This window comes from Aotus nancymaae, unplaced genomic scaffold (assembly GCF_030222135.1).
Source record: "Aotus nancymaae isolate 86718 unplaced genomic scaffold, 86718_ANA_hifiasm-v0.15.2.pri h1tg000010l, whole genome shotgun sequence".
Lineage (NCBI taxonomy): Eukaryota > Metazoa > Chordata > Mammalia > Primates > Aotidae > Aotus > Aotus nancymaae.
The window spans coordinates 18,659,166-18,681,585 of NW_026988421.1; the positions used below are offsets into that span (position 1 = coordinate 18,659,166).

Sequence of the window (22,420 nt, forward strand, 5' to 3'; positions counted from 1 at the left end):
AAGATCTAAGTGTGGCTGTCTTCCAAGCCATGCCTTCATACACTGATTCTTTTTTGATTTAGTTAACAGAAATTGCATATATCTATGGTGTACAGTGTGATGTTTTGATATGTATACTGATACTCTTTGGCTGTGTCCCCACCCAAATCTCACCTTGAATTGTAATAATCCCCATGTATCAAGGGTGGGGCCAAGTGGAGATGATTGAATCATGGGGGCAGTTCCCCCTTACTGTTCTTGTGGTAGTGAGTAAATCTCATGCTGATGGCTTTATAAATGGGAGTTCCCCTGCCACAAGCTCTCTTGCCTGCTACCATGTAAGATGTGACTTTGCTCCTCATTTACCTTCTGCCATGGAGAAGGTAATGAGGCCTCCCCAGCCCACCTGTGAGTCAATTAAGCCTCTTTTCTTTACAAATTACGTTTATTAGCAGTGTGAGAACAGACTAATACATATACATGGTGGAATGATTAAATTGAGCTAATTAATGCATTATCCAACTCACATACTTAACTTTTTGTGGTGGGAATATTTAAAATCTACTCTCTTAACTATTTTCAAGTATACATTATTATTAGCTATAATCACTATGCTGTACAATAGATCTCCAGGAACAAACTCCTCCTGATGAATGGACACTTTGTACCCTTTGACCAACATCTCCTAGCTTTCCACCTTCTCCAGCTACTGATAACCATCATTCCATTCTCTGCTTCTTCAAGTTCAACATTTCTATATCCCACATATAAGTGAGATTATGCATATTCATCTGTCAGTGCCTGGCTAATTTCACTTAGCATAATAATGTCCTCTAGGTTTATCCATGTTGTTGCAAATGACAAGATTTTCTTCTTTTTTCAAGGCTGAAGAGTAATTCGTTGTGCGTATACACCACACTTTCTTTATCCACTCCTCCATCAATGGACACATAGGTTGCTTTAATATCTTGGCTATTGTGAATAATGGTGAAAGGAACATGGGAGTACAAATATCTCTTTAATATAGCAATTTCAATTCCTTTGAATATACATCCATAAGCAGGCTTACTGAATCAGATGGTAGTTCTATTCTAAATTTTTTGAGGAACCCCCATACTGTTTTCCATAATAGCTATACTACAAACACTGATTCTTAATCTGGGATCCATAAATGACCTTGGATGGAGATTATGAAATTGCTGAAAAGGAATGTCAACTTTTACATATGCATTTTTTTCTGGGAAAGAGCCTGGAGTTACATCAGATTATCGAAGCATTCCCAGATGCCAAAAAGTGAGGAACTACTGTTTTAAAGACTTTACTGACTCAATCAGTAGTATAGTTGTTGAAAGAAAACTTTGCAAGTTTATACCTGGGAAAGAAAAACATGCTGAATTTGAATCTGGAGAAGACTGTGATTCTGAAATACACTTTTTACCAGCTATGATCTGTGAAAGCAAGTGGGACTGATACTGGGATCCAATGGAACTTTCGGACTTTTAGGGGATTGGACATTTTCCTAGGAACTGCAAACATTACATAGCACCCATTCTGTGACAGGCACTGTCTCAGTGCCTTACGTATTTTTAACTCTTAATCCTTATAATACTATAAAGTAGGTACTATTATTAACTTTGTTTCATGGATGAGGAAAATGAGGCACAGACAGATAAAAACCATAAACTGAGTTTACTTTAAACATTCCAAGACCCTTCACAATTGTGGACAGTATAGTTTGATGGGCTGTAATTAATGGTTCAGAATAATTATCATTTTGACATGTGTAAATGGCAGCCATGTTGTAATCTTGAAGTACATACCTAATTAATAATAGAATTCCTATACATGCCACCTCTGGTTCTGTGAATAAGAATACCTTACCAGATCACATACAGAGGAGAGCCAGTTAACTGCTTTGCTTAATTAGAATTTGGCTAAGAGTCACTTTGGCTTATAAAATAGGTTTACCAACCAAGTAGGCAATTTTATTTTTATAACTATTAGCACAATCAAAACAATTCAGATTGTTTACCTAAGGCATGCCACAACTTTTTTTTTTTTTTTTTTGAGATGGAGTCTTGCTCTATCACCCAGGCTGGAGTGCAGTGGCATGGTCTTGGCTCCCTGCAACCTCTGCTTTTCAGGTTCAAGCAATTCTTCTGCCTCAGCCTCCTGAGTAGCTGGGACTACAGGCGATTGCCACCAAACCCGGCTAATGTTTTGTGTTTTTAGTAGAGATGGGGTTTTGCCCTGTTGGCCAGGCTAGTCTGGAACTCCTGACCTCGTGATTTGCCCGCCTCAGCCTCTCAAAATGCTGGGATTTTATAGTGGCATGAGCCACCACGCCTGGCCTGGCATGCTACAACTTTGTGGAGCTTAAAGTCAATGAAACTTTATCTCTGGGAGGTTAAAATTTAATTCATTCCAGGATTTGATCAGTTGATGAGGTTTTAGATATAATTCACCCTCTACCTAGGTTATTTATTCAACAGTTAATGAGCAGGTGACCTAGAAATTTAAACAAACTATTCTCTAAGAACATCACTTATAAATAAGTTAGAGAAAATCCAACATTATTGATGTTAAGATTTATTTAACCCATTGATTACCTGTGGCGGTTACTAGGAATTCTACAATTTATGTATGTGTGCTTAATTTGCATGTGTGTCCAGTGCTTTACGGAGGTGAAATAGGAACACTGGCCGAGAAGTGAGAGCCTCTGGAAACATAACTATGATGTGACTAACAAAGGGGGAAGATGTTTTGTCATCTCATAAGCAGAATCGGATGTGCAAAAGGAATGAGGAGAGGTATAACTCACACTAACTGAGGGAAGTGTTGGGCTCTGTGATCCATCCAGCCAGGAGTAAAACAAAATGGGGCCAGAAGAGGACATTGCACCTTGTGATCCTGGATTATGAAAAGCCTATTATCTACTATCTCACCTGCATGTTGGAGATCATCTTTGTAATAAACATCAAATATTGTATGGAGTAATATGATGATGACTGCTGGTTAAAAAAGTTGTGATTAAAACCATAGCCAATCCTGCTATGCTTAGGTTTTGCTTTATATAAGGTAATTTAGATCATTGGAAACTAGGTTGATAACACTTTTTACTTTGGAGAACTTTTCTTTTGGGAAATCTGTAAGTTAAAAGCTAAAGACTTTGTATGTTTAGAACATCCAAGAGAACACATTTTCCAAAAGAAAATATTTGAACTTTTATATGTCAAGTTTCTTTAGAAGTATTCTAAAAATTCTAAATTTCTTTATAAGTCTTCTAAAAATTAGCCTTAGTTGAACTTAGATTGATCTTTTTTCCAATTAGACTTAATGAGTGAGGTTCTACCTTACTTTGAACTTATTAGAAAAAGAATAATCTAAATGCAAAGTAGTTCAGCTTCTCCTCTTCATAAAAATTCTTTCCTTTTGACAAAGACTGAGTCTGAGGGAGGAACGATAAAAATAAATCTCTAGCCATGCCGAGGCATTTTCAAGTTCTTTCTTTCAAGAGTATTGGACATGTGTGTGTTTACCTCCCAGCCTCTGCTTGGCCTTGTTCTAGACTGGGTGTTCTGTTCGGTGTAGACCACCCTTACAATGGAGATCAGGATCCCTATTCTTCTTTGTAGTTATGCATTTCCTCTACTTTGACCCAGGGAGTGAGGTGAGGGAGAGAAGATGGAAAATCTGCTGCCTACCTTAGATGCATGCCTATTCTAAGAGCTACAAAGTCACAAGCCTCCAAACACTGTTGGTTCACACATCCCTCCTTGAATGTTTCTGTTCCTAGGGCTATCCTTGTTCAGGACTCCTGGTAGCTATAATAGCCATGCACCCTCTCCTTTTATAAGTAGCTAATCATGCCTTGTACTCAGACATTCAATAAATAGATATTGAGCATCTGCTTTATGCAAGGTACTGTTGGGTACTAGGAATGCAGGGGAAAAGTCAAGAATGTCATTTAAGAGAGAGAGGGGCAGATATTAAATGATTAATTCAACAATTAAGTATTTAGTTATAACTGTGGTAATTCCTATGGGAAAGAAACTTAAGAAAGGAGTCTGACTGGCAGGGTGTGGTGGCTCACACCTGTAATCCCAGCACTTTGGGAGTCCGAGGTGGGCAGATCACGAGGTCAGGAGTTCGAGACCAGCCTGATCAACAAGGTGAAACTCCATCTCTACTAAAAATACAAAAACTATCTGGGTGTGGTGGCAGGCCCCTGTAATCCTAGCTACTCGAGAGGCTGAGGCAGGAGAATCGCTTAAACCCGGGAGGCAGAGGTTGCAGTGAGCCAAGATTGCACCACTGCACTCCAGCCTGGGCAACAGAGAGAGACTCCATCTCAAAAAAAAAAAAAAAAAAAAAAAGAAGAAAAGAAAAGAAAGAAGGAAAGAATGAAACAGAAAGAAAGAAAGAAAGAAAAAGAGAGGCCCGACTTAGTCTAAAGGGTCCACAAAGCTTTTCATGAGGTGGTGAGGCTTGAGCTGTGTTGCGAAGTGTGAGTTGGAGAGAAGGAGATGTGGTGGGAACCACTGCAGGCAGAACAAATGCAAGGGAAGGGCAGAGCCTGGCTATCTTGGGGAAGTGAAAGAAAGCCAGGGTGGCTGGACTCAGAGAGAGAAAGAGTACGTGGAAGGAGATGGGGGTGGTGAGATTAGCAAGGGCAGACTGAGCCAGGTATTCAATGCATGTTACAGATTTTAGTTTTTGTTCTAAAATCTGTAAGGAATAATTGGAAGGATTTTAGTCAGTTGGAATGGTGATAAGAGACATGGGGTATTATTTGGTATGGTCAGTGCTGCGGTTTCAAATGCTCGGTCTGGCTGATATGTATGGGATGTATGGACAGGTAGCCGGTGCAGAAGTAGATACGGGGCATCCAGGCAGTGAGTCACTATGCCCACCAGTGAAGATGGTGATGTTTTGAATTAGGATAGTGCAGCTGGAAAGGGAGATAAGTGGGTGATGGGTTTAAAGCTATTTAGAAAGTAAAACTGTAAGAGTTAGTGTTCTATTGGATGTAGGAAAACGTCAAGAACTTCTAGGTTTTTGGCCTGCTAGGGAGATGGTATGAAGTGAGAATGAAAGAAGGACTTGAGCCAGTAAAACATGCCAAGAGAAAACATGGGTGGGAAGAAAGAAATGCAGGAGAGCACGGGGTTGTGAAAGCCAAGCAACTGCCTTGCTCTTTGCACCGGAGCTGGGACTTGCTCAGCAAGCCATCCCTCCCCAGTAGTCTGCCGTCAGGTTATACAACAGTAGGAAGCTTGGAATGAGTCTGGGCTTGTCCATGTTAGAATCTAGTTTACGTTAGGATCTCTCTTCCAGAAGACAAGACACTTTTTTTTTACATCATTCCAGCCAGTATCTCAGTTCCACAAACCATCTTGGATAGTATCTTTCAAGAAGCAATGGTGATCTTTAGGGAAATGGTCTTAAGCAATACTTAGGAACAAAAGATTTTCCTGAAAGACATAGTGTCTTCAGAGATGCAATTCTGAGCACAGCAAAGACAAGCTTTTATGATGTTATATAGTGTAGCCTGTCTTGTTAGAAGCTTCTAAGTGTCTTCATTCTACATTAGGATCTTTGGTTTATCTCAGCCTAACTAGAAGTGTCATTAATGTGGTTTGATTGTCATTACAGCTGTTCACAAATGTTTAGTTATCTGGTTGGGGACACACGGTAGGATTGCACTTCTTTACCTAACAAAGCGGATTAAGAACCAGTGCACAACTTACTACACTCTCTTTTCCAGCCTTGGCAAACATGAAGGCATGTGTCAACATGGAACCTTCCTCAGCCTGTGTCCCTCAGTGACCATTATGAGCAGAGTCCCAGAATAATCTGCTGTTGACCTGTAGCATAGGCAAGAAATAAACTCTGTTATTTCAAGACTGAGACTTTTGTTACTGTATTATAACCTAGCCCATTCTGACTGATACAGAGTCACTTTTCCTAGAACAAAGTAACCTTAAGGGTTCATCTTAAGAGTTTCAAAAATTTTAAGACAAATTTTGCGAGGATCCAAGCTCAGAGGAATAGCATTTCCTCTTTTGTCCCCCACAGTATCTGCAAGAAGTACCTTTTCCAAGCACAAGGTCTTGGCAGCCTGGCCTTGAGATGAGGACAACTGAAGAACTAGGGCCACTTCCAAAGCAAATCCTGTTTTCAGACCTGGGATCTGCTAGTCCAGCTCTAACTACCATGTTCTTGCCTAAGCTAGCTGAATAATATATCAGTTGTATGTTTGGGCTTTAGTGTCAGGTAGAACCTGAATTCAAAGTGTGTTTCTGCCACTTTACAGATTCTGACCTTGCCTGGTGCCTCAGTTCCCCCATCTGAAAACAAGAGTGATAATAGTTTCTAACCCATGGGGCTGTTGAGAGGACAGGTCCCTCATCTGCCTGTTTGCCCTCGGATCTGTTCCTCATCCTTCCCTGCTCTACTCTAGATCTCAGGACAATGGCCCCCTCGTGAACTTATTCCTCAGGCTTCCTTGAAGCTTGGGTCAGCCCAATTGGCAGAGAAAGGTCAAAGGTCATGGTATCTCCCTCTTTCCCAGGTGGCACCTCCAGCAGTGGTGGCTCCATGGTTTTGGCTCCCCCTGGGCAGGAACCCCTCCTTCGTCCCAGTTGTAGCCTATGAGGTGATAGCTCTTGGCTCTGTCAACATGTCTCTTTGCCACTCCAGCCTGAGGGAGAGTAGTGACCTTGTGTTGCCGCTGATCTCTAGGCCTCACTCTTCTTCTTTTGTCCTCTCAGCTCTTCCAAGACCTTTCGAAGTAGTTCTCTGTATGAAAGTCTCACTACTGAGCTGTCTGGCATGGGTTCTTTTCTCCTGATGGTTCCATGACTGACACAGGTGATTGTTTGAGAAAATGCCTCTAAAGTACTTACAATAACGCTTGGCACATAGAAAGTGCTCAATAAAATGTAGCTAACAAAATGTACTAACTTTCTTCCTACCTAGATTCTTTGCTGCCAATTTAACCCAGGCAGGCAGGCAGGCCCCTGCATACAACATAGTTCCTGAATCATTGCCCACTTCCCCTCTTCCTGGTTGACCAAGTCCATAGACCTTGGCTTCCATTTTGATTCATCCTTCTCTACTCTTACAAGGTAAAGGGTATTCACATACCTCCATGACATTTATGGCACATGTCACAATTTTATTTGGAATTTTCTAAACTTTTTACTATGGCTTAAAAAGACCTGGTCTCCCTGCGTTCCCGCTTCCTCCCTCTGCCACTTTCCCACTTATTCACCCCCGCCACACTGGCCTTCGTTCAGTTCTCACTCTCTGCCAAGCTCTGCCCTCCCTGCAGGCTTTGGCGTGTGCTCCTCTCTCTTCTTGGAAAGGTGTGCTCTGGACTCCCGTCTTGGCTGAGCCCTGTTCACACCCTGGCCTCAGTGTAGCTGCTCTCTCCTTTTAGAAGTCCTCCCTGACCACCTTATCCAATATCGACCACCTCTGTTTTTCTCTGAAACAGATGCTGTTTGGATTCTTTAGTGAACTTTAAAAAATTTCTTTGTAATTTTAAAAGTGGGTTTATCTTTCTTCCTGTTGTCTCCATCCCTACCTACCATAGGCCATGAGACCATGAATTCCACAAGGGTAGGATCTGTGTGTGACTTCTTCATCTGTGTGTGACTTTTTCATCTGTGTGTCTTCAGCACTTAGCAAGATGCCTGCTGCAAAAAAAGGCTCTCAGTTAGTGTGTTATGAATGAATGGATGAATGAATGAATACTGTACTAACCTGTCTTTAAACAGCTTACGTCAAATTTCTCTTAAAGGCCAAGAGTGATAATTTGGGGAATTTGGGGTATTCCACCCTCCTACCTCTTACCCTGTTGCTTGTGTTGTGTGGAAGCCAAGCAGAGGTCCTGGGTCGGCTCAGGCCGGTCCCCTTCCTGATTGCACCTTACTTGGGCTCTGCCTGGTACTTGAAGTTCCATTCCCTTCATGACATACTCAGCCACTGGGACCTTCACTGAGGTTTCTAAGGTGCTAGACTCTCATTCTTCACAGTCCCCCATCTTCACTCTTTTTTGAAGTCCTGCCACCTCCAAGGCTCTGCATCTGAAGGATCTCAGATCTGAGCCACCATCAGACCCCTGAGCCCTGTTCCTTCTCAATGCCTAGGCCATCCTGGCCTCCACTCTGTCCTTGGACAATCTTTCCTCCCACAGTCTGGCTTGAGTCCATGAGAAAACAAAGGCCCATTTAGGGTTTGTCTTCTTGGATACCAACTCCAGTCAAGCAGCTTCTCATTTTTTGGCGTTTGATCACAAAAAAGCAGTTAATTGCAATTACTCTAGGGCTTAGGGAACCTGAGGATTTAAACCACAGAGCCTGGCTACACTCCTGGGAGAAGGGAAAAATACGTTTCATTCCTTAAGAATGAGCAAACAGTAGTTAAAAATTAAGAGACATCCAAGCTGATTCTGCTAGTTATCACATGCAGAGCCCCAGTTTCCCTCCAGTATTGGTGCCCTGCCCAGTGTCACAGACATACCTGCCTAGGTAGTGTCACAGCACTACCTAGTTCCCACTGTGTTTTCTTCCTGGGGAGTTGAACTTTGTCACATACTCTATCTGGTGGGAGATGGCAAGAGAGATCTCCCAGAAGCCTGGCTGTCTACTGCCTGGCTCCGGTGTATTTGATGACCATCTTGAGGGACTGCTGCTCTAACCTGCCTCATCACAAAGACCCTTTCCATTCTAAGCTGTCTGAGTTGGACCTGGGCTTGGTGTATTCTTTGAACACTATGTCTTGTTATAACTAACTTCAGTATCTGGGAAGATGTGCTTGTCTTCCCTTCTGTTTGGCTCTGCCCTCCTCACTCTCCCTCCTAGAATGAGGTCCCAGCATGCCTTATGCTCGAGCCCAGGAAGTTTACATTATTATAAGCCATGATGTTTGGCCACAGGTCAGTCTTCTTTAAGACTTGGAAGCAAGTGTGTATGTAAGAAGAAATATTGTATAGCTTGGGAGCAATCGCTTGGGAGCAATTGCTTGGGACTAAGGAAATAGTTGTCTGTGTCTGTAGGATGGGCTCACTTTTTTTTTGGGCAGCATTTTGGAAGATTCTGCCTTCTCCTAAGGAGGAAGAATATTCACTATTTGCTTCTCTGAATTATTCAGTTCTGAATTATGATTTCATAAACCAGTATATATGTGATGGGTAATGCAAGTAGCAGTCCACATGTGGTGTGCACTTACAGACATTTCCAGCTGGCACTACAACTATTCCAGTCATCCTTTAACGTCTCTTATTTGAAGCTTAGTCTGTTGATTAATTTCCTGATGAAGCAGATTTCGGCCAAAATGAAGTCCTTATTATGCCGTAAATGTGGTAAAAGTAAGTCAGAGGGGTTTCCCTCTCTTCTGGCCTAAGACCTTTTCTTAAAGGCAGAATCTAAGGTCACCTTCTCTACCACCCCTCAGCATGTGATACACTGGTAGGGACTATTTCTAGACATTCTCTCTCTCTTTTGTTATTATTTTTGAATGTTTGAGTCATTCTAGCAATGAGATCCAGGCTCAAATATAATGAGAAATGCATTTATTTATTTATTTGTAGCTATTTAACCATGTATATTTTGTTTTATCTAATGAGAGCTTGAATTTCTAAAAACAGGAACTAGAGTGTATCCTCCTCACAGAGTATAGGTAAGCAGTAAAAAAAGTGATTGGCTAATTGTTTAAATAAACTGCGCTTGGGATGTGTTGCAATAGGGCTCTAAGCTGCCCATTTCATTACAATAAACATGCTTGGTAATGATCAGGAATGCATTTACCCGAGAGTGACGGAAGACAACATTATAGTGGCTTCCACAGGTAGAGATTTGGCAGAATCCAGAGGTGTATGCTTCGTGGTATTGGGTTTGGACATTGACTTACAAAGCAAATGGGAGGAAAGGGGAAAAGAAAGCAGTGCCAGCTGTGTCCTCTTTTACCAGGAAAGAAAAACTTCTTCAGGAACCCTCAATTTGCCTTGCTTTCAGTTCACATTGCCCAGAACTGGGTCATGTGACCGTCTTGGCTGCAAGAATTGTTGCAGTATTAGGGAACAAGATTATCATAATTGGCTTAGATAGCTTGATTCATTCTTTTCTCAGAACTATACAAGAGATCACCCTGAATATAACCAGAGGGTGGAAATACGTCTGAAACAGGCAGGTCTCAGTGACTGCCCCAAATCAGCTGGAACTAGGAAGTGAATTCTGGAAGCCACAGCTCAATGAACTTGATGCTGATTTTTGAAACAATGATTAAACAGGCATAGTGTAAATATTCTTGACTATTTTGACTATAATCTCAAAGGGAGGAGGTATGGTGCTGTCTTGTTCAACGCTGTGTCTGCAGTAGCTTGCTTGGCATGAAATAGATGTTCTATAAATATTTATTGAATAAATAAACAAACAAAAGCAGCGCAAAGAAAAGTAGGTCATAATGAGAACAGCACGGATCCAGTAAGAATAATTCATGCCAAGCTACTTACTTTAAAAGTTTTTGATAGAACAATCATTATATTTTATATAAGGGAATTTAATAGATACTTTATTATTGGATTTTGGCAAGTCAGTTGACAATGTCCTTACATTTTTCTTGCAGTGAAATGCTACTATACATAGGTAGACGTGCAGCTACTTGAACAAATGCATCCAGGGAAGTTTTGGTCAATTAATCTGCATCAGTCTGAAGGGGAGCCTTTGAACAGGGAATATTAGGAAGGCAGCTTGAATTATTGTCAAGAATATGAAGTTTAGTATGAGAAAGGCCTAGGTTCAAATCCCTTCTGTGTTGCTTTCTGTCTGGTTGATTTTGGCAATTTATTTAATTACTCTGAGCCCATTTTTATTATCTGTAAATTAAGGATCTTAATATCTTACAGGATCATCATGAGAAGGAGCCATGTTAAAACGTAGAGGGTATACTGGTCAACATGTAGAACAGCAGAAGAAAAGGTTTTAAAATACCTTGAAAACCTGGAAAATGGCAAAACAAAACAAAATGTAGTGTACACAGAGGTACATGCACATTACTTTCACAAATGCAGGGTGTGTGCCATTTTCATAATTGGCTTAGATATTATGATTCATTATTTTTTCAGAGTTGGCCAGGAGATTGTCCTGAACAAAATCATAGAGAGGGAAATAGGGAATAGCTTCTCTGCTGGTCTAATGGGTGGGATCAACTTTTTATAGGCTCTAATCAGACTGTCATTATGAAGATAGGAAATCTAACATTTGGTAATATCACCCTGATAACAAAAGACAACTAGCCTGGGCAATGAAAGGCTGCATTGCTATGTATATAGAATTTGTAGTGATGCCACTCTTCTTGCTCCTAATAGCAATCACGTGTGTCCTCCTTCTCTTTTTTCCTTAGGAATCTGGCTAAAAGTTCATTAATTCTACTGATTTTGTCACAGGATTAACTTTCAGTTTTAATTGTTTTTTATTTTCCTATTTTAAAATTTTTCTGTTTCCATTGATATCTGCCCTTTATTGTTTTCTGTTTTTGTTTTGCTTACTTTGGGTTTAATTTACTCTTTTTTCTTAAGGTTGAATCTGAGATCAATGATTTGGGATCTTTCTTTTTTTCTAGTGTAGGAGTTTTAGGACTATAAATTTCTAAGTACTGTTTTAGCTGCAATCCTCAAAGTATGATATGTTGTGTTTTCATTATCATTCAGTTCAAAGTACTTTCTGATTTTTACTTTTTTAACATCATGATTTTTTTAAAGTATGTGAGTTTCCAACTAGTTAAGGATTTTTCAGATACCTTTAAGTTAGTGTTTTCTAATTTCCACTATGCTCAGAGTATGTTTTATATAATTCAGATCCTCATATGTGCATTGAGACTTGTTTTATGGTCCAGAATAGGATCTATCTTGGTGGATGTTCTGTGTGCATTTGAATGTTTATTCTCCTGTTACTGGGTGGAGTGTTCTATAAATGTCAATTAGGCCAAGTTGGTTGATAGTATCGTACAACCAACTTTTATATCCTTATTAATTTTTTACCCACTGTTCTGTTAGTTATTGGTAGAGGGATATTGAAATTGCTGACTACAATTGTAGATTTTTAAAATTTCTTCTTGCAATTTGATTACTTTTTATTTATGTATTTTGAAGTACTGTATTAGAGGAATAAATATGTAGAATTGGTTTGTCCTTATTATGAATTAACCTTTTTATCATTATAAAATGATCCTCTATAAATTGCCTGATACTAATATAACCATCTATATTTCATTTGATTAGCATTAGCATGGCATACTGTTTTCTAACCTTTTACTCTTATTTGTCTTTATATTTAAAAGTGAGTTTTTAAATAGGTGGCATATAGTTGGATCTTCATTTTCTTTCCAATCTGACAATATCTGCCTTTTAATTAGGGTGATTACTTATATGTGTTTAAATGTACCATCTTGCCATGTATTTTCTCTTCATTCTATCTATTCTTTTCTCCACACTCATTTCCTGCCTTCTTTTGAATTCATTAAACATTTTTAAAATTCAGCTTAATCTTCTTTGTTGATGTGTTAATGGTAACCCTTAGTTTTGCTTAAAGTATACATCTTTAACTTATTACAGTTTACCTTAAATTATATTATACAGCTTAGTGCATAAAACAAGAATGTTACAACAGAATACTTCTTCCTTCCTGGACTTTGTGCCATTGTCATCATATATTTTATTTCTATATATGTTATAAACCCCACAAAGTATTGTTGTTGCTTGTGCATTAAACAACTATCTTTTAAAAGGGCTTTAATGGCTGGGCACAGTGGCTCATTCTTGTGATACCAGCACTTTGGGAGGCCAAGGTAGGTGGATCACTTGAGGTCAGGAGTTTGAGACTGGCCTGGGCAATGTGGTAAAACTCCAACTCTACTAAAAATACAAAAAAAAAAAAAATTTGCTGGGTGTGGTGGTGGGTGCCTGTTACCCCAGCTACTCAAGAGGCTGAGGCATGAGAATTGCTTGAACCTGGTGAGGTGGAGTTGGGAGTGAGCTGAGATAACGCCACTGTACTCCAGCCTGGGTGACAGAGTGAGGCTCCATCTCAAAAATAAAATAAAATAAAAATAAAAATAAGGGCTTTAAAAATAAGAAAAATTATTTACATACGTATTTGTGGTTTCTTAAGCTCTTAATTCCTTTGCATAGATTCAGAATTCCATCTGATAGCATTTTCTTTTTGCCTGAAAGACTGTCTTTAACATCGCTTACAGAACAAGCCTGCTGGTGGTTAATTCTTTCAGCAATTCTTTGTCAAAATATGTTTTTATTTAGTCTTGTTTTGATATACATATAATACATATAAAATGTACATGTTATATATTAATATAAAAGAATTCTCGATTGCCAGGTTTTTCATTCAGTACTTACAATGCTGCTCCACCATCTTCTGGTTGTTTGCATTTTTCTGGTGAGAAACCTTCTGTCATTCTTATCTTTGTTCCTCTGTACAGTAATGTCTTTTTTCTCTCTCTCTAATAGCTTTTAAGGTTTTCTCTTTATCAATGGTTTTACACATTTTGAACATGATGTTTCTTGGTATAGTTTTCCTCATGTTTCTACTGAGTTTGTTGAGCTTTTTGGGTTTATGAGTTTATAGTTTTGGTTGAATTTGGAAAGTTTTCATTCTGTCCTCCCTAATCTATTCTCACCTCATATTTCTCATTTTCTTCAGGGACTACAATTGCATGTATACTAGGCACAATGATACTGTTTATTTTTATTTTCAGTCTTTTTCTTCTCTCAGTGTTTCATTTTGGATAGTTTTTATCACAATGCTTTCATGTTTTTTACTGTTTCTTTTTTAGTAATGTCTATCCTATTAATCCTGTGTGTGTGTGTGTGTGTGTGTGTGTGTGTTAAAAATCTCAGTGATTTTATTATCTCTTATGTGTTTGGTTTGTGTCTTTTTTAAAGAAAAAAGATTTTTCACATCTCTACTTCCCATGCTCAGTCTATTTTTTCTATTTTTGAACACATTGAATACAATCATAATTACTTTCTTAATGTCCTTGTTCTCTTATTTTATCATCTCTGTCATTTCTGGGATGCTTTCAATTGGTTGATTTTTTTTTCTCATTACTTTCCTGCTTCTTTTTGCATGCCTGATAATTCTGATTGGATTCCAGACGTTGCAAATTTTACCTTGTTAGGTGTTGGTATATTTTAATTTCCTATAAATATTTTTGTGCTTTACTCTGAGACACTTTGTTCTTAAAAATAGCTTAATCCTTTGGGGGCTGACTTTTAAGATTTCTTAGAATCAGACTAGCATTTACATTAGGGCTAATTTTGCCCCATTACTCAAACAAAATCATTTGAGTTGTGAATTATGAGGTTTTCCAGTCTGGGTGCCAGGATTGGGTACTATTTCTGGTCCTGTATGATCACTGGGTATCTTTCTACTCTGCCTTTTGGGAGCAGGATTAATTTCCTACCCTGTGTAAGCTTTAGTTACTGCTCTCTCTTTTCTTCATAGATGATTATTTCCTGGCCGTAGGTAAGCTTGCTCACACACATTCTCTAATCAGCAGAAGTGAGCTCTGTTGTAGATTTCCACAGCTCCTTTTTTCGCTGTGTAGCTTTCTCCTCTCTGATATAGGACTCCCAGATAAGCTGAATTCACACAAAGCACAATGACATACCCACACACACTCACACACGCAAGGCCTAGGCAGTGTAACCATCTGTCCAGGCGCTCACACACTATCTTTAGCCACACACATACGCGCACGTTCGACTGCACACATTCTTCTCTCAGATCCACGCACGCTCTCTGAAGCCCACAGGCCGGGCCCGGGCCCCGCCCCCGGCGCTGGCTCGCCGGCGACTCAGCATAAATCCCGCGCGCCGGTTGCGTCATCAGGGCGCGCCATTGCAGCAGGCACTGGCCGAGACTTGGAGTGCCGGCAGCTGCAGCAACCGAAGCCGGAGCTGCTGGGGTGCGAATTGCGAGGGCGGGTATAGGCTGCGGGAGGCTGTCCGGGCCTGGAGCGCCGGGACAGGTGCGTGGAGCTGGTGCGACTCCTGCAAGTTGCTGGGGCAGTCCTGTCCCTTTTTCCCCGTCCTTCGAGCTCCGGGCTTCTTCCTGAGAAATGGGTCGGGCTCGTGCAAGGGTGGGGGTAGGATTCAATTCTTCTGGGGTGACCAGGCTGGGGCATGGGTTCCGCTGGGGAGGAAGGAGTCCTTATGGACTCAGTCCCCTAAGCATCTGCACGCGCGGAGGCGCCGCCAGCCAGCCCGCCTAGGTCCCTGGGGGACATTGAGGCAGCAGGGGTACTCTGAGAGCAGCCAGTGTGCTGAAAATAATTAATGATAGCGTCACCATTGATTGGACTGAGTGCTCACTGTGTGTTCCACCGTGTGGTAGATCCTTTGTTCGTATTTATTCAGTCCTCTCAGAAACCCAAGGGGTAAGAGCTCTCATTATGCCCATCTTCCAGATGGGAAAACCAAGGCATAGAAGTTAACCAGCTTATGTTAGTAAAAAATCACAGATGGTAAGCAGTGGAAGGTTTAAGCCTCAGAGCTGGTCTTCTAGCCTCTGCCTTTTTCAGATCCTCCAGTCTGCTTCCCTCAGCGTCTGCTGGCTGGTGCCTCTGGGGTATTGCTTCTTTTTTATTCCTTGACCTTGAGCGAACTGTGGGGAGGAAGTGCAAAACGTGGACTTTCTCTTGGCACAAGTTGGTCTCTTTTTCCTCCCCTCATCCCCTCTTCGTTTTCGCAGGCAGCAGCGGCTCCCCTGTTGTATAGACATTCTGCACCCGAAACTGATAGCTGAGTCCTGAAGTTTTATGTTATGATACAGAAGAACTTTCATCCCAGGTGCATTGCTTTATTCTCTCCTCTGGCCTATTATGTTACTTTGTACTTACGTTAAATTGTTGAGGAGGTGGATAGTTATGCCGAGAATAGCAGTGATTGTAGCAAACCCATGTGGGGGTTGTAAAGAAATCCGAATATGCCTTCCAAAGTAACACTTAATCTCGACATGACCCTTCAGGATTTTAATGGAATGATTTTAGGCCAGGTGAGAAACAGGCAAAAGCTAAAATAATTTGAGACTAGCGATTATGTTAGGGAGTTTTTATATTTTGGGTTAATATCTATTCTAGGAGTTTACTTTCAGTGAACCTTTTTCCTTGGGGTAGAAGAAAGCTTATCGAAAAGGATGAAAACTTAGACATCAGATTTTTCAAAATAGTGTACTTTTCTTTCAGAGCTTTGTAGCTTTGTATTATCTTTGTATTAAAAGTGAAAATATTTCTTTTAGGACATCACAGAAAAATTAAGATCTTAATTCAATATAAGTGGGGGAACTTAAGGCATGCCCTAATTGCCTTAAATAAACATGCCTTCATTCTGCCAGGAACTATTCAAATATTAATGAAAATGAAATAAAAATAAGCTTTTATTTACACTTACAAATAACTAGTAATAGCTATTTTGTTTGGAAAGTCTAAGGATACAATGTTGTATCCTTACATATTCAGGAAGTCTTAGGATACAAATGTTGATTTTTTTTTTCTAATCAGGGCAGCCTAACTGTGTTCATATAAACACATCAAAGTCAGTTTTTACATTGTAACTCAACATGGTACAAGCCTATCAGTTCATTTGATATCCCATTATGGAGCAAAGTAAAATAGAAATCAGAATTTTGAGTTCTGGTATTTACTCTCTCAATTCCTTGTTAATTTAAATGGTATATATATTTTTTTTTATAGCACATGATTTTGGAATTACACTTTGTGACATGGATGAATCTGCACTGACCCTTGGTACAATAGATGTTTCTTACCTGCCAAATTCATCAGAATACAGTGTTGGTCGATGCAAGCACACAAGTGAGGAATGGGTAAGTTTAGGATAAGAGTTAAGAGCATTCGGCCTAAAAATGTTCATTTTAATAATGTTTATGAAGTGCAAATACTAGCAGCAACATAATAACGAGAGATTAATAGCTACAGAATCTGGTATCTTTATGAAGCCTGATAAAGAATTTTATGGCATTATATTGGGAAGAAAAAATGGGTAGAAACTTTATATACACTGATTATGTTAGAAAACGAAACAATCCTTTTGCATAGAAAAAAACGCTGTAGTAGTTCTTGGTCAAGTTAGTTTTTTTTTTTTTTCTTAGTATGTACTTTCCATGAGTTTACTTAAAAAGTACGGGTTTTATAATAGAAGTAAACTTTAAAAAATTAAAAATAGGAAATTATAGTATGAATTCAATCTAAAAGGCATATATTTTCTTGGATTGTTTTTTCTATTTCAATATAACATGACCTATATTGTGAAATTGTAAAATCTTGCTCACTATGTAAGTTCTTTATATTTCTGTAGTGGGAGTGTGTGGTTTAAAAGGGAGTAAGGTTAATTGTAGCATAGAGATCCAGGAGTCTGAATATATTTGTCTTGCTGTCAGAAGTCTGTTTAACTTTCTACAATTTAGTTTTTAAATTTTTGAATGCTGCCTTCAGTGTGTAGCTATTACTATTCTTGGGTGCTCAACTTTTGTTTATGTGATAAGTTTTTATCCAAGTGTTGATCATGGAGGGAGTACTTAAATGAAAATCACCGTGTCCAAAAGAAGAATATGCCATAAGTCTTTCTTCTGTCCAAAATACCTTAGTTTTTGAGATCAAGTAGATGAGTATTCTCTTGTCATTTAAACGCTATTTGTTTTTTGCTTAATATTTGTCAGGGTGAGTGTGGTTTTAGACCTACCGTCTTCAGATCTGCAACTTTAAAATGGAAAGAAAGCCTAATGAGTCGGAAAAGGCCATTTGTTGGAAGATGTTGTTATTCCTGCACTCCCCAGAGCTGGGTAAGAATCTTACTGCTTGTTGGCCTTAATGCACAGCATGAAATACGGAGATTTTCAACTTTGTAGTGGGTGGTCTTATTGTACTAAATTCACTTTCCGAACAGAGACTCATGTTTATGAACCAAATATTTCAAGTAAAGATGTTGGCACACTTTTTCTTTCCATTCATTTATGTAGTAAATATAGGTTCCATAATTGATACTAGATAACATTCTAGTTCTTTTGAGGTTTTAGTAGGATTTTAAAGGGGAGAGTAGATCTTACTTTCAGTTAAGTCTTCCAAGGAGTTAGTGGGAACCTTCATGAACTTTTAGGTGTTGAACTTTAGCACTTAACATTAAAATCCTAGCAAGATAAGAAAGACATAATGGGACAGAAGAAGTTAAAGCTGTGGCTTTGCTCTGAGCCTTGGCTAATGGAAGGTGTCCTCTGACTTTGTGATAGTGAAGGATCATCACCTAAAATCTTAGGATGAAGATTTTAGAGAGTGTATATGGGTTTATTGTTTGTATTTTGGTGAAAAAACATGAGCCATGCAGTATCTTCTGCGTTACAGTGTAGTAGAGTAGATTTCTCTTTGAGAAGAGTCGAGTGGGTGAGAGGTAGGTTTTTGATGGTAGTTGAAGAGAAGGACAGGTTAGCACAGGAACATAGAATTTCATGTGGTTATATCAAAGGCAGTAGAATTGCCTTTTAAAAGTCATTTCTGGATATTACGTTCTCTCTGGGATCCAGTTATTAGGATGTAGAAATTCTGCCATTTAAGTGCCTGCCATTTATAGAGGTGACTTATAACTTGTGTGACTAGGTAATTGTGCTGTGTGAATTTTCTACTCAAGGTTGGCTTGCAGAAAGTAGAATTCTGAGTCTGGTATAAAGGGGTTTACTGACATGAGAGAGAATTGTGTGGAACCCAAGCAGTTTGTGTTAAATGTTCAGGTCTGCTCCAGAATGCCTTGTTATAAATATTGCTTCTCTTAAACCACAAGTGCATTGTTGCAAGAATTTGGTAGAATTGAAGGATCCTAGAAATTTCTAGTCTAGGAGTAAAGCTGATTCAGATTAATAGGCCACTTGAAATCAAGATTTAAACACAGTGTTATGTGGCTTTTCTTTTTAGATCTGACTCTAGTCTAATTCTAATTTTGAATGTTTACTCAAAACAATAGCTACAATGTGTTTTTAAGTCAGAGAGTATAAGAAATTGTTGGGTGATGGTGATGGTTTAGAGTTTAGAGTAAGGGTAGATAGTACAACAGACGATTGATTTTTTCCTAACTATCTACCTGGTGGAGCCGAACTTGATCTTGAATTACTTCTGTGACATGATCATTTAAAATCATCTGTTTAAAAATATTGTTATTGATAACTTTATGCTGTTTGCTATCTTTTCTCTGAAATCCTGTTTTCCTTTTCTCTAAAGAGATTCCACTTCAGTATTTTTAAATTTTTTGTTGAGGGAACATTATGCTTTTTCAGCATTTCAGTGTGGAACAGTTACCTTTTTGCCCATATTGATAAAGGTGGCTTATAACCTGTGTGACTAGGTAATTGTGCTGTGTGAATTGTGCTATAGATTGTCTTTTCAGTAAAGCTACCTCTGGATTATCTTTCCAGTAGACATATGATTTCTCATTAAGTGGATAGTTGTTCAGGGTTAATAGAAAGACCATACTCTTTGGAGCAAGACATAAGATTGAATTCTACACCTCTGCCAGCCTTAGTTTCTCACCTATAAAATGATGTTAATAACTTATGTGTCAGGATTTTTGGGAGCTGTAGTAAGCAACAATAACTGTATGGTACTTAGCATGATCTTTGTATTTTGGAAAAACTGAAATCTTGACATTCCTGTAGCTTCAGTTCTTTCAGGGTGGAGATGAAGAGTCAAGAAGGAAGGGGTATTATTTCCTTTGGTTTTAAGGTTTTAAAGATTAATTTTGAGTTTATGACTTTCTTTGAAGGCTAAAAAGTATTTTTCAATCAAACATTTTTCTTCACTTAGATTTTTGAGGCAATGTCTGTTTTTATGCTTGATATTAAAGTCATCAACAACTAGTAATGAGAGCTCTTCACCATCAATCTAGTTGTGTATTTATGTCTACATTTACTTTGTTTTATATAGGACAAATTTTTCAACCCCAGTATCCCGTCTTTGGGTTTGCGGAATGTTATTTATATCAATGAAACTCACACAAGGTAAAAAGAAATTTCTTATGTTTTTAATACATCTCAAAAGAAAAACTTAATAATCAGTTAACACACTTTAAGCTGAAGTGCTTTTAGTTATTGAGAGTTAATAGAATATGAGTTAAGAGAAATATGAGTTTCTGACACAAGAGGCTGTATCTGAAAATTGGAAGCAGTATAGCCACAGAGAGAACTATTACTGTTACCACTTCTGTAGTTATAAGTATTTTCATGAGAGTGTAGATGCCACTTAGAGTGTTCTTTGACTTGTTCTTTTATTGATTTTGGATATGAAGTATGCCAAAATGTGGGAAATATTTGTCTGAGGAGACCGGTAGATTTGAATCTCTTATGATTTATTATAACTATTTAATAGTTTAGAAAAAGTATAAATTATTCAAATCTGCCCAATCTGTAGAGTGTTAGAAGACATTTTTCTATTGAGCAAATGCCCTTTGCTTTATTATTTACCCAAGACTTTACGTAGAATTCTTACAATTTCCAATCACATGGGATGGGCTTGTAAGTACCAGTGTGAGAGAAAAGGGCCTTTGTTTGATTTGACTCTAGGCAAGGGGACAAAGAAGGGGGGTCGAAAGTTTGTGTGAATGTCTGTGAGGCAAGAGAATCAGTAGCCAAATGCTAGCAGTCCTTGTAATTCTAAGAGTAGATACCTGGAGTAGGCAGGCAGGTCGACTCAGATGGTGAGAAATACTTGAAATTTCTATGAGAATTTCAACTACTTGAAGCCTTTATGAAATTAATTCTCATAATTTGATGATTAGATCACACATGAGAATGATAATACTTGCATTTGTAGTAAACTTTTGAAAAATAGAACTTAAGTCTAAGACATGAGCATATCTTTCCCATTCCCAGGTTGCTGGTCTCTCTCTCTTTTAAATTTAAATTTAAAGGAGAAGGGAGATACTTTGGTGTTGTATTTGTTTTTGATAAGATAATAATATTCTAAGAAAAGGGATCTCATAGTCTTCTCTTCCTTATGTAAATAGATATTTTATATGTAAAGCCAAGTTGTTTGTTTCTTGCCTTCAATTAGAGACAGTTAAGGAAAATTGCATTTGCTATGATGACTAGGCAGTATGAAACTATTCAAAGAAATAAGCTGCATGTTCAGCTATTTAATTCTAATGTGTATTATGTGAAGCAAAGCCTAGAACGTTTTTACACACTCACATACGGTCACACACTTTGTCACTCTCACACTTATGCACATGTACACACACACACAATGCTTACAGTCAGTTGCAAAGGGATTTCATAGAGAGCTTGGACTTTGTACATTGCAGTAATATTTCTGAAAATGTTGGCTGAAGGAAGAGTTTAGGATTAACATTTAACATACTGGGCCAAACTTTTGGAAGATTTACACAAAGGAAAGGAGGACGAAAGAGAGTGGTAAGAAGGAGAGATGACGAAATAGGTGATTCGTAAACAATTCTCCCTCAAATTACTTTTTCTCAATTGAGGGCATTCTGGGTCTTTTCAGAGTTACTGAATTGATAATGATAATGTGGCATTATGTAGTCATTACAAATGGTTTCAAATTATTATATAATGAAAGCTTATAGCATTCTTATTCTGAAACTCATCTCTCCATGCTCCCATCTAAATACCACATAGTCATTTGTTACTGACAGGAATATATTCTGTACCTCAGGTATATTTAAAATGTAGAGGGGGTAAAAAAGTGAGAAATTCTGGCTTCATTAGCCCAGAGCACAAATATTTAGATCGTGCTTGACTTCTTTCAACTGATCAGCCTTGTCAGTTCAATTAGAAAGTCATTGATTATCTTAGGGGGAAAAAAAAAAACTATGACAATAAAAAAAAAATTAGCCTTTAATCATAGGAAAAGACTTCCAAATTTATCTTTTTGGGGGAGGGGGAGGGAAATGGAGTTTTGCTCTTGTTGCCCAAGCTGGAGTGCAATGGCTCTATCTCGGCTCACTGGGCTCACTGCAACTTCTGCCTCCCAGGTTCAAGCGATTCTCCTGTTTTAGCCTCCCGCATAACTGGGATTATAGGCGTGTGCCACCACACTCGGCTAACTTTTTGTATTTTTAGTAGAAACGGAGTTTCACCATCTTAGCCACGCTGGTCTCAAACTTTTGACCTCAGGCGATCCACCTGCCTCGGCCTCCCAAAGTGCTGGGATTACAGGTGTGAGCCACTACGTCCTGCCTCCAAATTTATCTTTTTATAGCCCATAGCTATAACTATAAACTGTATGGTTTATCAGAATAGATACGGCTTATATATAGCATTACACATTTTTGCCTTTTTAATCATACTAATAAAGCCAAATGTTCTTATTTCTTTTTGTTTTCATATAGGGTTATTCGGCACAG

The 22,420-nt window shown here is 38.8% G+C and overlaps 1 protein-coding gene across 5 annotated transcripts in view; it reads left to right on the plus strand.

Annotated features, from left to right (window-relative positions):
- GPAM (glycerol-3-phosphate acyltransferase, mitochondrial) overlaps positions 1-22,420 on the plus strand; it is a 61,801-nt gene that overhangs the window by 13,372 nt on the left and 26,009 nt on the right. For 3 of the 5 annotated variants that reach the window (XM_064373874.1, XM_012447993.3, XM_064373875.1), the window contains 4 exons: positions 15,753-15,850; positions 16,753-16,883; positions 17,736-17,858; positions 19,984-20,057. In XM_064373874.1, coding sequence (XP_064229944.1) covers positions 16,782-16,883; positions 17,736-17,858; positions 19,984-20,057 — 299 coding nt within the window. In that variant the 5' untranslated portion in view covers positions 15,753-15,850; positions 16,753-16,781. Of the gene's footprint in view, positions 1-15,011; positions 15,031-15,752; positions 15,851-16,752; positions 16,884-17,735; positions 17,859-19,983; positions 20,058-22,420 lie in introns of those variants that run through there. The other 2 variants (XM_012447994.3, XM_012447995.3) reach the window with 2 other exon arrangements.